The 14,945-nt window shown below is 50.8% G+C and overlaps 1 protein-coding gene across 1 annotated transcript; it reads right to left on the bottom strand.

The window, feature by feature from the left end:
- Positions 1-7,611: 7,611 nt before the first annotated feature.
- LOC138813655 (testis-expressed protein 101-like) lies at positions 7,612-13,357 on the bottom strand. Its single transcript, XM_070002055.1, has 6 exons — positions 13,317-13,357; positions 12,097-12,195; positions 10,759-10,896; positions 10,461-10,646; positions 8,063-8,191; positions 7,612-7,966 (listed from the first exon to the last, which is right to left on the bottom strand). Exons 2-6 carry the CDS (start codon positions 12,155-12,157, stop codon positions 7,743-7,745), a joined length of 738 nt encoding a protein of 245 aa, XP_069858156.1. The 5' UTR covers positions 12,158-12,195; positions 13,317-13,357; the 3' UTR covers positions 7,612-7,742.
- Positions 13,358-14,945: the final 1,588 nt, after the last annotated feature.

Genomic DNA, 14,945 nt, shown 5'->3' with positions numbered 1-14,945 from the left:
GCCCCGCCCCGTCCGGACAGAGTTGGCCCCTCCCCTCCGGCCCGGCCCCGCCCCGACCAGGCTGCCCCGCCCCTCCGGCCCGGGCTGGCCCCGCCCCCGTTCGGAAGGCCCCGCCCATCCGGCCCCGCCCCACCCGGACCAGGCTGCCCCGCCCTTCCGGCCCAGACTGGCCCCGCCCCCGTCAGGACAGGCCCCGCCCCCGTCCGGACCGGGCTGGGGCCCGCCCCACCCCGCCCCACCCCGCCCCCAAGCTGCCCATCTTGGGCTGCACTGGCTTGCAGTTCTGGGCGGTAAACCTTTCCACAGTGTACATAGGCTACTGGAGTGTCTTAGCTTTTGGGGGGGTACCCCTGCCCCCACCCTCGCCTCCTAGCGGGCCCCAGGACAGAGTAAGGGCCCAGAGCCAGGTCCCAGGGGAGCTTGCGGACAAGCTTCTTATTGTGATAGGGGAGGGGCCGGGAGAGGGCGTGGCCTGTGACGGCCCCGCCCCCAGCACGGCCCTTGGCCACGCCCCTCCACGTGGGGGGGCTCCGGTGCTCGGCCTTCCTCGGCAGGCTGCCACCCTGCCAGGCTCTGGCACAGAAAGACTGCAATAAAGTTTCATTGCTTTGTATAGTGCCTAGTATAGTCAGTCCCACCTGCTGTTTTTCACAATAACTTCTAGGGTTGTGTGTGTGTGTGTGTGTGTGTGTGTAGGTGGGGTGTATAGGCGATGTTTTCACTCAAGGCTGGCACTCTACCACTTGAGCCACAGCTCCCCTTCCGGTGTGTGTGTGTGTGGTTAATTGGAGATAAAAGTCCCAGCGACTTTGAACTTCCATCCTCAAATCTCAATCTCCTGGGTAGCTAGGATTATAGGATTGAGCCACTGGCACCCAGCCAGCTTTTCTCCCTCCCTCCCTCCCTTCTCTCTCTCTCTCTCTCTCTCTTTTTTCCTTTTGCTGGTCCCAGAGCTTGAACTCAGGGCCTGGGCGCTGTCCCTGAGCCTCTTTGTACTCAGGGCTAGCACTCTACCACTTGAACCAGAGTGCCACTTGTGGCTTCTCTTTCCTTTCCTTTCCTTCCTTCCTTCCTTCCTTCCTTCCTTCCTTCCTTCCTTCCTTCCTTCCTTCCTTCCTTTCTTTCTTTTCTTTCTCTCTTTCTTTCTCTCTTTCTTTCTCTCTTTCTCTCTCTCTTTCTCTCTCTCTTTCTCTCTTTCTTTCTTGGTTGTATTCAGGTTTGAATTCAGGCATTTGCCCTTTCTAGGTTGGTGCTTTATCATTTGAGCCATCCTTAGCCTTTTTGCTTTATTTTTCATAGGGTCTTGAGGTGGTGTTTTGTTTTTTGCCAGTCCTAGAACTTGAACTCAGGACTTGGGCACTGTTCCTGAGCTTCTTTTGCTCAAGGCTAGCACTCTACCACTTGAGCCACAGCACTCAAGGCCGTAGCCTTTTCTTTTTTTGGGGGGGGGGGGTCCGGTCGTGGGGCCTGAACTCTGGGGCCTGGGCACTGTCCCTCAGCTCTTCAGCTCAAGGCTAGCACTCTACCACTTGAGCCACAGCGCCACCTCCGGCTTTTTTCTTTTTGCTTATGTGGTGCTGAGGAATCGAACCCAGGGCCTCAGGCATGCAAGGCAAGCGCTCTACCACTGAGCCACCTTCCTAGCCCCGTAGCCTTTTCTATGTAGGTGGTACTGAGGAATTGAATCCAGGGCTTCATGCATGCTAGGCAAGCACTCTACCACTAAGCCACCTTCCCACCCAGGTCTTGAGTTTTTGCACATGGTTGGCCTTAAGCCTGGACCCTGCAGCTATGCTGACAAGCACACACCGACATGCCCAACTTTTTGATTGCGATGGGAATTTTCTTGGTAACATTTTGCCTCAAACCATAATCCTCCTGATTTCCACTTCTGGAATTGCCCGGATTACAGGTGTAAGCCACCATGGTTGATTTCTCCCCTTTTTGGAGACCTCATTGTGTAGGCCAGTTCAGCCTCAAACTCCAGATCTTCCTGCCTCAGACTCCTGAGCCTTGGGATTACAGGCATGCACTACCCGCCCAGCTAACCTGTTTCTCAATCTCTGCATGAACAGGAACTGGCTATTTCTTTTCTCCAAGCTTCAATTTCCCAATCTGTCAAATGAGGAGTAATAACAGTAGTCCTTCAAGGGGCAACTTCCTGTTGTGAAGTCCCTGTTGTGAAGTCGAAGGACATTCTAGGTTGGCTCCACCTTTTCTCAGCTGTGTGATCTTGTCCAGGTTAGTTAACCTCTCTGGGTCTTGGTACCATTCTTTTTTGAGATGAGACTGAGTAAGAGCTGCCTCCTTAGGTTGTTTGAGATTGTCATGTGTGAAACTTAGAACAGCGCCCTCTGGGAACACAAAACAGTGCTCCTGAAGACGAGGCACTTGTGAAGCTGACAAAGACTGGAGAGCAGGAAATTAAGTCAACACCAATGGATTAAAAAAAAAAAAAAAAAAAAGCCAGTCCTGGGGCTTGAACTTAGGGCCTAGGTGCTGTCCTGAGCATTTTTGCTCAAGGCTAGTGCTCTACCATTTGAGCCACAGCACCAACTTTTGCTACTTTATTGGAGGTAAGAATCTCACCAGCTTTCCTGCCCTGGCTGGCTTTGAATCCGATCCTCAGATCTCGGCCTCCTCAGTTAGCTAGGATGACAGGCGTGAGCCATTAACACCCAGCTGTTTCTTTACTCTTACTCCTGGAACTTACTTTGCTGGGTCATATTAGCAACTTATCAAACCACTTGACATTAGGAGGAGGAGGACAGGATTGAAATCAGAGCCTCAACTTGCTAAGCACGTGCTCTGCAACTTGTTCTACACCTCTGGCTTTAGTTGCTTTCTCAGGTAGGCTCTTCTATGAACATTTCCAGGGACAGCCTGGGATCACGATCCTCCTACCGCCTCCTCCTGAGTAGCTGGGATCACAAGTATACATCACCGGCTTCATCTCAGGGTTACAGATAATAGCTTCTGCTATAAAGAACACGTACTATAGAGTTCAAGCAATAAGGAGAGAAAGACAGGCTGGGAAGGTGGCTCAGTGGTAGAGCGCTTGCCTTGCATGCATGAGGCCCTGGGTTTGATTCCTCAGCACCACATAAGCAGAAAAGGCTGTAAAAGTGGCGCTGTGCTCAAGTGGTAGAGCACTTGCCTTGAGCTGAAGATCTGAGGGACAGCGCCCAGGCCCAGAGTTCAAGCCCATAAGTGACAAAAAAAAAAAAAAAAAAAAAGGATAGACAATCTGCACATGTTCCGCACAGGTGCACCCCCCCCCAACATATTTTCCATCTGTGGTTAGTTGAACCTTCAGCTGTGGAACTTGTGGTTGTGGGGGATGGGCTATATTTACTCATCTAAAAGTGACCAATCTCACCAGGTGCCAATAGCTCACACCTGTCATCCGAGCTACTCAGGAGGCTGAGATCTGAGGATCGCAGTTCAAAGCCAGCCTGGGCAGGAAAGTGATCATAGAAGGGAACATGACAAATCTCTCCCTAGACTTGTTTTTCTGCCCAAGGTTGGGGCTTTGAGGTGCACACGTGGAAAACAGATTTCAACACCAGGTAGGGCTCGTTGGGGACAAGGTGGGGATGACAAGGACAGGGTGGGTCAGCTGACACTGACCTTTCGAGTTCCTCTTCTTCCCAGGTGTGTGTGGTGTGCGGTGTACTTAATAAAAGGCTTATTCAATTTTAATTACCTAAACAATACAGCAGTAACTTTCCACTGTACAATATTAAAAGAAACTAACAGAGAGAAATGAAGCGCCCATCTTTTTTTTTTTTTTTGGTCTGGTTGTGGGGCCTGAACTCTGGGCCTGGGCGCTGTCCCTCAGCTCTTCAGCTCAAGGCTAGTTCCCTACCACCTGAGCCACAGCACCACTTCCGGCTTTTTTCTTTTTGCTTATGTGGTGCTAAGGAATCGAACCCAGGGCCTCAGGCATGCAAGGCAAACGCTCTACCACTGAGCCAACTTCCCAGCCCTGCGCCCATCTTTCTTGGCTATCACCCCACCCCACTGCCTTCACTTTTTAAAAATTAACTGATTTTGGGGGCCCAGGGCTGCCCCTTAGCTTTTTCACTCAAGGCTGGTGCTCTACCACTTGAGGTAGAGCTCCACTTCTGACTTTTTCCTGGTCAATTGGAGATAAGAGTCTCACAGACTTTTCCTGCTCAGGCTGGCTTTGAACCTTGATGCTCAGCTCTCAGCCTCCTGAATAGCTAGAATGACAGGCAGGAACGGCAGTGCCCTGGTTTGGTGTTTTTTGATCGCCCTCTGGTGGCCTGAAGGGACATTGCTGGCTGAGCATCTACGTTCGCCAGCATTAGCGCTGTGTGGCTGCTATGCCATGCTCAGCTCAGCCAAATCCTAACTCAGCTAAATCCCGCAAGGGCGGGGTGTGTGGCTCGTCTGTGGATGGAGATGAGGTGGGGGAAATGGGTCAGGGACAATCTAGGAGAGAACTTTAGCAGTGGGACTTTTGTAACCCAGTGTGGAGTTTGTTAGAAGGTTAGATCTTCAGGTCATTTGCTCTTTAAATTTGTTCAGCAGGGACTTAAAAACAGCCATTTCTATTTTTCCTAAAAACGCATGTGTGCGTGCAAGCAAGCACACACACACACACACACACACACACACACACACACGCACACACACATTGTGTTAGGCTCACAGGAACTTTTTTTGTCGGTTGTGGGGCTTGAACTCTGGGCCTGGGCGCTGTCCCTCAGCTCTTCAGCTCAGGGTGAGTGCTCTACCACTTGAGCCACAGCGCCACTTCCAGTTCCTGACTGGTTTATTGGAGATAAGAGTCCCAGGAACTCTCTTGCTTGGGCTGGCTTTAAACTGTGATCCTCAGATCTCAGCCTCCTGAATAGCTAGGATGACAGGCATGAGCCACCAGTGCCCAGCTAAGACAGGAACTTTTTAAACCTTCACAGATGGCCTGGAGTGACTCTGATTGCCTTTAGAATGTTGGGCAAAGGGTGTGTGCTACAAATGCTCTGTCTACCTGCATACCTATCATCTATCTATCCGCATATCCATCTATTTACCTATCTACCTATATCCACTACCTAACTACATCTATCATTCATCTATCAACCTATCAATCATTTACCTATATATCATTTGTCAACCTGTCATCTGTCAATTACCTATTTTCTATCTACTTATTTACCTATTGCCTTAAAAATCAATTTTTGCCTTTATTACTTGAGCTCTTTTGCTCAAGGTTAGTGCTCTACCACTTTGAGCCACAGCGCTACTTTTCTGGTAGTTCCCCAGAGAGAAGAGTCTCATGGACTTTCCTGCCCAGGCTGGTTTTGAACCATGATCCTCAGATCTCGGCCTGATGAGTAGCTAGGATTACAGGCGTGAACCACCAGCGCCTGGCTTGGCTGGACTTTTTGCCTCGGGTAAAGTGTTGGTTTGTAAATACAGATGTTGGTGTGCGCTGTGCTGACTTTCCTCAAAGCTGTGCTGTCTCTGAGCTGTGGCCGGGACCTCACCAAGTGCATGCCCAAACGCAAAGCTGCCACCCATGTGTGGCAGGAAAGTCAGGGCTATAATTATTTCCATTTTATGAGCAAGGGAAATTTAGAGGTTTGCACAAGCCAGTTTCCCAGGGAAGCTGGCTGCTTGTAAAAACAATCAGACCAAATGGTTCTAGAAGCTCCCGTAACAGGAGGAGCTGGTTGGGTTGCCTGGTAGCAGCAGATTAGGACAGCTGTGCGGTGGAGGGGCTAGGCTGGTCCCAGCTGTAGCTTTTGTTAGGACCTTGGGCTTGGGATTTCTTGGGGTGACCTCCCTGCCTCCCCCCGGGGGCTCACAGGCTTTGAGAAGCTGAGTGGATAATAACACTAGAGATTTTTATGGCCAAAATGTTGCCATCTGCCTTTCAATCCTGCCCTGAGAATTGTCACTGAAGACTTTCCGGGTTTTCCCCTCGGGAATCGATATTTGGAAGTGATCACCCCTAATTGCATGGGGGGGATGTGATGGAAGGGGTCAATGTGTTCAAAGTGAACTGTTGTGCTCAAAGTGAATGTCACTGTGAAACATCCTCACATTACAAATGTACATGCACTCAAAGTCATTTTTAAAAAGGTATTTCCAGCCGGGGGCCAGTGGCTCATGCCTGTCATCCTAGCTGCTCAGGAGGCTGAGATCTGAGGATCGAGGTTCAAAGCCAGCTCTGGTAGGAAAGTCCATGAGACTCTTATCTCCAATAAACCACTAGAAAACTGGAAGTGGTGCTGTGGCTCAAGGGGTAGAGCGATCGCCTTGAGCTGAAGAACGCAAGGACAGCGTCCAGGCCCAGAGTTCAAGCCCCACAGCTGACCAAAAAAAAAAAAAAGTTATTTCCATAAATTTTGTAAGTTGTACAAATTTATATAACTACTTACAGATATTTTGTGGTGTCTGCTGTAAGCCAAGTGAAATTAAGCAGGATGTGGCTATCAAAGGGTGTGGATTAATCTGGTCTCTAAGTGTCATCCCCTAGAAAAGGGGCTTGAATGTAGAAATAATATTGAAATAAAATTTTCTAAAAAACAAAACAAGGTATTTCCAGAGTGTCAATTTCCTTGCATTTCAGCAATCAGTGATTACCTGTGTCTCAGTTGGGAGAGACTCAGTTTATTTTTTGTTTTGTTCTGTTTTTCCAGTCCTTAGTGCTGTCCCTGAGCTTCTTGTGTGCAAGGCTAACACTCTACCACTTGAGCCATAGCTCCATTTCTGGTTCAGGGGTAGTCTCATGGACTTTTCTGCCTAGGCTGGCTTTGAACCACAAGCCTCAGATTTCAGCCTCCTGAGTAGCCAGAATTAGAGGTGTGAGTCACCAGCACCCAGTTTGTTTGTGCTTTTTGTAGAAAAGAATTCACACAACTCCAGCATCTGTGTGTCTGCCTTATTTCACTCACCACGCCATATAGGGAAACAGGGCCATTTTCACTGGAGAAACAGACAAGTCAGAGTTTCCACTCTGCCAGGCCTCCTAGGAAATAACAGATCATCTGGCTTTGCCTTCATGTGATCTGGGAGTGGCGTGGGGATGGTGGCCTGGTAGAGAGAAAAAAACAATCCCATAATCAAAGGAGCTAAGCTCACACGCTGGCTCTGTGCCTAGCTCTGGTTCTCAATCCGTTTTGTCTCTTTTGAGATGTGGCCTTGCGCTGCAGCCCGTGCAGGATGGCAGGCAGGCCTCACTACACGCGGCCTTGTCCATATGTTGTGTAAATGTAAGCAACTCGCTCTTGTTTTCCAGAGGTCAGATACTCCGTCTGGAAAATGTGGGATGGGGGAAGCCAATGCTAAAATGCTACTTCTAATTTTTTTTTTGCCTGTTGTGGGGCTTGAACTTGGGGCCTGAGCACTGTTCTTAGGCAATTTTGCTAAAGGCTAGTGCTCTACCACTGTGAGCCACAGCTCCACTCCCGATTTCCAGGTGGTTCATTGGAGATAGTCTCTCGGATGTTCCTGCCTGAGCTGGCATCGAACTGTGATCCTCAGATCTCAGCCTCCTGAGTAGCTCGGATGACAGGCATGAGCCACCAGCGCCCAGCTCCACTTCTGATCTTGAGGCGCACACACAAATCACAGGCAACTTTTATTGGGCATGTCGGATACACGCAGTGTGTCTTTCTCCTGTCCAGCATACCCATGGCCTGGCGGGGCGGCGGCGGAGGCGCACAGTGGAAGCGGACACGCTGAGCTCCAGCGCTCGGGACACCTCCTCAGAGAAGGTGGGCCAGCGGCCCCAGCAACGGAGTCAGCAGCTGTAAACCCCGTCCTGGCAGGCACGGCCAGGGCGCCCGGCTTTCAGCCCTTCGTTGCAGGAAAGAGGGATGCGGGCACACTTCCGACACAGAGAGGGGTCCTATCATGGAGAATCCATTCATCAGCTCGCAATGGGTCATGCTTGAACAGCCTTTGACCTCCACAGGCGAGTCAATGCCTTCTGTGGAACAAGAAGGGATGGGAGACATGCGTGTTAGGGACTCACAGGGAAATCCTGAGGGGCGGAGCCACCTGGCGCGCCCGCCCGTCACTTTACCTCCTGAGAACATGATTCTCCCTGCGTAGCATCCATTTATACCGCGGGGACAAGGCAGAGAGGAAACATTGAAACAGGATCCCAGAGCCACGCAGGTGGGGCAGTGGATGCTCGTGGACATATTGGACACTGGAGGGGATGAGAGCAATAGTTAAGAGTGGGGCTGGGAAGGTGGCTCAGTGGTAGAGTGCTTGCCTTGCGTGCATGAGGCCCTGGGTTTGATTCCTCAGCACCACATAAGCAGAAAAAGCCCTAAGTGGCGCTGTGGCTCAAGTGGTAGAGTGCTAGCCTTGAGCTGAAGAGCTGAGGGACAGCGCCCAGGCCCAGAGTTCAAGCCCCACGACCGACAAAAAAAAAAAAAAAAAGAAAGAAAGAAAAGGAAAAAAGCCAGACGTGGTGCTGTGGCTCAAGTGGTAGAGCACTAGCCTTGAGCAAAAGAAGCTCAGGGGACAGCGCTCAGGCCCTGAGTTCAAGCCCCAGGACTGGCGAAAAAGAAAATTAAAAAGAGTGGTGTCCTGTCTCATTGCTTTTTCTCCTCAACACCTGTCCTGCTGCTCCCCCGCATCTGTCCTGCTGCCGTCTTGCTGCAGCTGCCCCATCCACCCCTGGCTCCTAGGCCACCTGTCCCAATCTCCTCTATAGCACATGGACGCCTGCTTAGGTGGGGAGATGGAGGGCTGACAAAGGAGCCTTCCGGCACCTGGGTCTCTAAGGAAAAAGACACGAGAGCAATACACAATGATGCAGCTCGGAGCTGTGTGCAACACAGATAGCTTTTTTTTTTTTTTTTTTTTTGTCGGTCATGGGGCTTGAACTCTGGGCCTGGGCGCTGTCCCTCAGCTCTTCAGCTCAAGGCTAGTGCTTTACCACAGCACCACTTCTGGCTTTTTCTGCTTATGTGGTGCTGAGGAATCAACCCCAGGGCCTCATGCATGCAAGGCAAGCGCTCTACCACTGAGCCACCTTCCCAGCCCATACAGTAAATATCTTGGAAGAGGTGAAGTCTGCGTGGTGAAGGAGAATGGATGCAGGTGGATGATATGAAAATGGGGTGTAGGTGGGGGAAGCAAAAGAAACAGCAAAAACAAAGGCTGGAGGATGTGAGCCCACCTGAGATCTGAAGATCCATTAAGTTGTGGAGTGGAGGGCTGGAGGTGTGGCTCAAAGGGTAGAGCACCTGCCCAGCGAACACGAGGCTCTGAGTTCAAACCCCAGTACCATAAAAAGCACAAAATAAACAAAAAAGCCTCATAGAGTTTATATTCAGATGATAGACACAAGTAAGGCTGCATCGTTTTGTTTTGTTTTGTTTTTATGTGTCAATACTGAGGCTTGAACTCAGGGTGTGGGCGCTGAACCTCACCTCTTCAGCTCAAGGGTAGCGCCCTACCACTTGAGCCACAGCACCACTTCCAGCTTTTTCTGCTTATGTGGTGCTCAGGAATTGAACCCAGGGCCTTATACATGCAAGGCAAGCACATAACCAATACCTTCCCAGCCCCATTGGGATAGCTTTGAACTAAGATCTTTAGAGCTCAGCCTTCTGAGGATGTAGGATTATAGGCCTGAATCACTGGCACCTGTTGTTTTTAACAACCCACACTGCTGGGTGCTGGTGGCTCATGGCTCCTAGCTACTCAGGAGGCTGAGGTCTGAGGAGTGTAGTTGAAAGCCAGCCTGGGCAGGAAAGTCCGTGGGACTCTTACCTCTGACTAACCACCAGAAAAATGAAAGTGGTGCTGTAGCTCAAGTGGTAGAGCACTAGCCTTGAGCAAAAAAGAGCTTAGGGACTAAGTTCAAGTTCCATGACCGACAAAAAATTAAAAATTAAAAAAATATAAGTATATATATTATATATCTCCATGGTTAAGGGTTCTATTTATCAGTCCCAGATCCAACACAATAAATGAGAGAAAAGACAGGGCCAGAACTGGAGGTATGTCTCAAATGTTAGAGCCCTCGCTATGTTCAAACCCTGGTACTGGCACTAAAAAAATAACAACAACAAAAACTAAATAAAAAGAGGTCCTGGCAGCTCTCTGCTCTGAGCAGTCCTTAAGACTCCAAAGGAAACAATGTAGGACAGGATAGGTCATCAGCTGGGAGAGGTGTGTGTGTGTGTGTGTGTGTGTGTGTGTGTGTGTGTGTGTGTGTGTGTGTGTGTGTGTGTGTGTGTGTGTGTGTGTGTGTGTGTGTGTGTGTGTGTGTGTGTGTGTGTGTGTGTGTGTGTGTGTGTGTGTGTAGGTCATCAGCTGGGAGGTGTGTGTGTGTGTGTGTGTGTGTGTGTGTAGGTCATCAGCTGGGAGAGGTGTGTGTGTGTGTGTGTGTGTGTGTGTGTGTGTGTGTGTGTGTGTGTGTGGCATTTCTCTTGGCACTTATCTCCCGCCTTGTTGGGCACCTGGGATCTCCTCTCGTGGTTTCCAAATCCGTGACAAGTACTTTATGTCATTGCACAGGGAAATGTCGCAGTAGTTGCTGTAGGAGACTACAATCAGGCCGGGGAATTCTGAGTTCTGGATGTAAGTCACAGCTTTGGATCCTTCAGAGACACAGCCTTTAGTAGCCAAGATAGCTATCCTGGATCCTGTGAGGAGACAGGAGGGAGGAAGGGAGAGGGGGAGGGGGGACCTGCTTGGCCTGGGTAGAGGAAACAACATGATTACCCCCTCGCACTCAACCGCCGTGTCTCATTTTACCTGATTTGATCATTATTACTGTTTCTTGGCAAAGCAACTGGTTGTCCTCACATGTCTCAATCTTCTCTGTGAACCAGGTCACTGGGAAGTTTTCCACAGTCCTCAACTTACCCACATGACAATACAGATCGTTGGCCACTGGGGGGAAAAGTAAGAACAATAAGCATTTGACCTTCTTGTGTGCAGCAAAAGGCACACTTTTTTGTGGGGGGACTTGAACTCAGGGCCTGGGCACTTTCTCAGCTTTTTATATACTCAAGGTTAGCACTCTACCACTTGAGCCACACTCTACTTTTGGCTTTTTGCTATTAACTGGCAATAAGTCTCACAGGTTTTCTTGTCCGGGCTGGCTTTGAACTGTGAGCCTTAGATCTCAGCCTCCTAAGTAGCTAGGATTACAGGCCTTCCTTCTTTCCTTTCTTTCTTTTTTGTTGGTTGTGGGGCCTGAACTCTGGGCCTGGGCACTGTCCCTGAGCTCTTCAGCTCAAGGCTAGCGCTCTACCACTTGAGCCACAGCACCACTTCTAGGTCTTTCTTTTAATGTGGTGCTGAGGAATCGAACCCAGGGCCTTATGTATGTGAGGCAAGTACTCTACCACTGAGCCACCTTCCCAGCTCAAAGGAGAAGGAGTCTTTTTTTGGGGGGGGGAGGGGTCAGTCATGGAGCTTGAACTCTGAGCCAGGGTGCTGTCCTTGAGCTCTTCAGCTCAAGGCTAGCGATCTACCACTTGAGCCACAGCATCACTTCATTTTTTTTTTTTTTTTGCTAGTCCTGGGGCTTGAACTCAGGGCCTGGGCACTGTTCCTGATCTTTATTTCTCTCAAGGCTAGCACTCTACCACTTGAGCCACAGCACTACTTTTCAGCTTTTTCAGCTTATGTGGTACTGAGGAATCAAACCCAGGGCTTCATGCATACTAGGCATGCACTCTACCACTAGGCCACATTCCACATTTGTCTGAGACTGGGAGTTGAACTCACTGATGCTTGTGTTTGATCACTGGCTGGCATTCTACCATCTGAGCCATACCTCCAACCCTCTAATTTTTTTTTGTTGGTTGTAGGGCTTCAACTCTGGGCCTGGGCGCTGTCCCTGAGCTCTTCAGCTCAAGGCTAGCGTTTTACCACTTGAGCCACAGCACCATTTCCGGTTTTCTGGTGGTTCATTGGAGATAAGAGTCTCACGGACTTTCCAGCCTGGGCTGGCTTTGAACTGCAATCCTCAGATGTCAGCCTCCTGAGTAACTAGGATTTCAGGCATGAGCTACTGATGCCCAGCACTTTTTTTTTGTTTAAACACTACTCCATCCTCTGCGAGCTGGCTGCCCATGCACACACCGGTCAAGGAGGCTCTTAGCAGGAAGAGGAACAGCAGATAGTGGATATGGAGGCTTCCCATGGCTTCTTGCAGAGAGGTTAGGAAAAATCGAGCAGGATCTGTGATTTAATGGAGCAAAGGTAACACTTCAGCCCACATTTAGTACCATGAATCTAGGCTTCCAGTGAATGCTGGCTTTGGGGTAGAATTGTTTGGGTTTTTTTTGGGTCCGGTCGTGGGGCCTGAACTCTGGGCCTGGGCGCTGTCCCTCAGCTCTTCAGCTCAAGGCTAGCGCTCTACCACTTGAGCCACAGTGCCACTTCTGGCTTTTTTCTTTTTGCTAATATGGTGCTGAGGAATCGAACCTAGGGCCTCAGGAATGCAAGGCAAGCGCTCTACCACTGAGCCACCTTCCCAGCCCTTGGGGTAGAATTGTATGGTATATTAGCCTGGGGCTCCTAAATGAAGTCTGATTCTAAGTGGTTGGTGAGCTAGAGCAAGGTGACAACTTAATCATGCCTCATGTTCTGCAGATGTGTTCTCAGATCCAGCCACCTATTCCCTAACACCAAGAAATCCAGCAATTTCATACTCTTCCACTTCTGCGCACTGATGAGGCCGAAAGACCCCTTTCCCTCAGACCCTGCAATCCACGTTTAAATTGATTCTCAAGGTCCCAAATCTCAGGATCTCAGCCCCTCCCTCTGTGGCACGTGAGATTCTGAGAGCCTGGGCCCGCCTTCTTTTCCCAAAGGACACATGATTGTGGGGCCCCAAGTTAGAGGCCTGGTTCCTCTCAAACCCAGGAATCCAGGCAGCCAGCTCCTTCTCCCTCATACCTACGATTTCTTTCAGACCCAGGAATCCAGGCCCAGCTTCCTCCTCAGACCCTAGGGGTCCAGACCCCAGCCTCCTCCCTCAGACCCAGGGGTCCAGACCCCAGCCTCCTCCCTCAGACCCAGGGGTCCAGACCCTAGCCTCCTCCCACAGGCCCAGGGGTCCAGGCCCTAGCCTCCTCCCACAGGCCCAGGGGTCCAGGCCCTAGCCTCCTCCCTCAGGCCCAGCAATCAAGACCCAGCCTTCAGCCTCAGGCCCAGAAGTCCAGACCCCAGGCCTCTTCCCTCAGACTCGAGGATCCACGGCCTAGCCTCCTCCCTCAGACCTAGAGTCCATGGCTGCTTCTCTCCCCCGCGCCCCTCTTTAGGCAGTGGCGTTCCCGCCCGCTACCAAATGACCTCACCGAACCTCACAGGGTGTTCTGGAGCCTTCTTCTGCACGGAGACTCAGTGAGTTACGGAGGGCGGGGCCAGAGGGGACACTCGAAGTCTTATTGGCTCGCACGAGAGATTTTTTTTTTTCAGCCAATGAGCTCAGAGAGTCGCTGCATCTGATTGGCTCCTGGACAGCCAATTACTGGTAAGCCCAGATGGTGGCACGCATGCGCAGCAGTCAAACGGGCAAAAAGGGGGTTGGAGCTGAGCTCTGCACATCCGCGCGTGTCCCGCGTGCCCGCGCATCCCCGCGCGTGCCCGCGCATCCCCAGCGGAAACGCTTGACTCTGACCGCCGAACCACATGGCCTGTCCAGACAGCCTCGCCTCTCCTTAACCCTCCCCGTTCGGCTGCCCCGGCCTCCTCCACGGCCTCCTCTGGGTCCCTGTAGGGGTCTCTATAGTTTATGCTTTAAGCCGGGCGCCGGTGTCTCACACCTGTCATCCTAGCTACTCCGGGAGGCTGAGATGTGAGGATCATAGTTCAAAGCCAGCCCGGGCAGGAAAGTCCATGGGACTCTTATCTCCAATGAACCAGCACAAAAACACAGGTGGAGACTTTGCCAGTTAGGGAATGCTAGAGGGAGATGGTGGAGGAAGAAGGGCTAGGCCAGCCCTGGGGGTAGAGATTGCATCCCAGACCCCCCCCCCAGTCCCCCTTTGCTCTTCTCGCCTTGCCCTCTGTGCTGGTATTGGGGCTCAACCTCTCAGCCTCTTCAGCTCAAGACTGGTGCTTGACCACTTGAGCCACATCTCCACTTGTAGCTTTTGTTGCAGGTTAATCCTGGATTGGTCTTCTCAGGCTGGCTTCTAACCTTGATTCTCGGTGTCTTCACACCTAGGACCTGAGCAACTGTGTTATCTCCACCTTCATCTTCTCCTGATGATTTATGAACTACTGGTGGTTCCAGGCAGTAGGAGAATTGACTTCATTATTGTTATCACACATTGAAACGACTGAGGAATGGTTCAGAGAAACTGTGGCCTTGTGTACGGAGGCCTCGGACTTCCAACTTGACCAGGGGAAAGTGTGGATGCTTAGGGAGAAGGGGATGGATTGTGGAGTCTCCTTCCTCTTCCTGGATTCAGTTTTCTTCCCTTTTTTCCCCTTCTTGGTGCTGTGAGTGATTTCTAGGGGAATTGCATCAATGGGATCTCCTGCCCTATGGCTTTCAACTGCATAGCCATCAGGGAGCCCCAACAGGAGAGTGAGGCTGGAATATGATTCCTCTCCCCCCAATAATCTTTTCCTATAGAGTATAGGCTGCATACACTTTTCAGCCTGAAGTCAGAATTCCTGTAAGGTGAACTGTCCCCTCTCTCTTCCACCTATAGCTCTTGTTCCTCCCCTTTTCTGGCCTAGGATGCAAATGAACAGCACTAGGAAAGTGCTAACCTTTTTGTCCACTCCCTAGCCTATATCAACAATCCCACTACCTCCCCTTCACTTGGACCCTGGCTGATAAGGAAGCAAGTGCCCTCTGTATCTTTACCTCCTGAGTCATGGTAAAACCCAAATGCAAGGCATGATGAAGACACACGTCTCTCACTGAATGAACATCTTCCCCTGACATAGATGAATCCCAGCATTGGGAGGAA

This window comes from Dipodomys merriami, unplaced genomic scaffold (assembly GCF_024711535.1).
Source record: "Dipodomys merriami isolate MVZ:Mamm:240054 unplaced genomic scaffold, mDipMer1.0.p SCAF_106, whole genome shotgun sequence".
Taxonomy (NCBI): Eukaryota; Metazoa; Chordata; class Mammalia; order Rodentia; family Heteromyidae; genus Dipodomys; species Dipodomys merriami.
The sequence above is the reverse complement of the archived record's forward strand: the minus strand, read 5'-3'. Positions and strand labels throughout refer to the sequence as shown.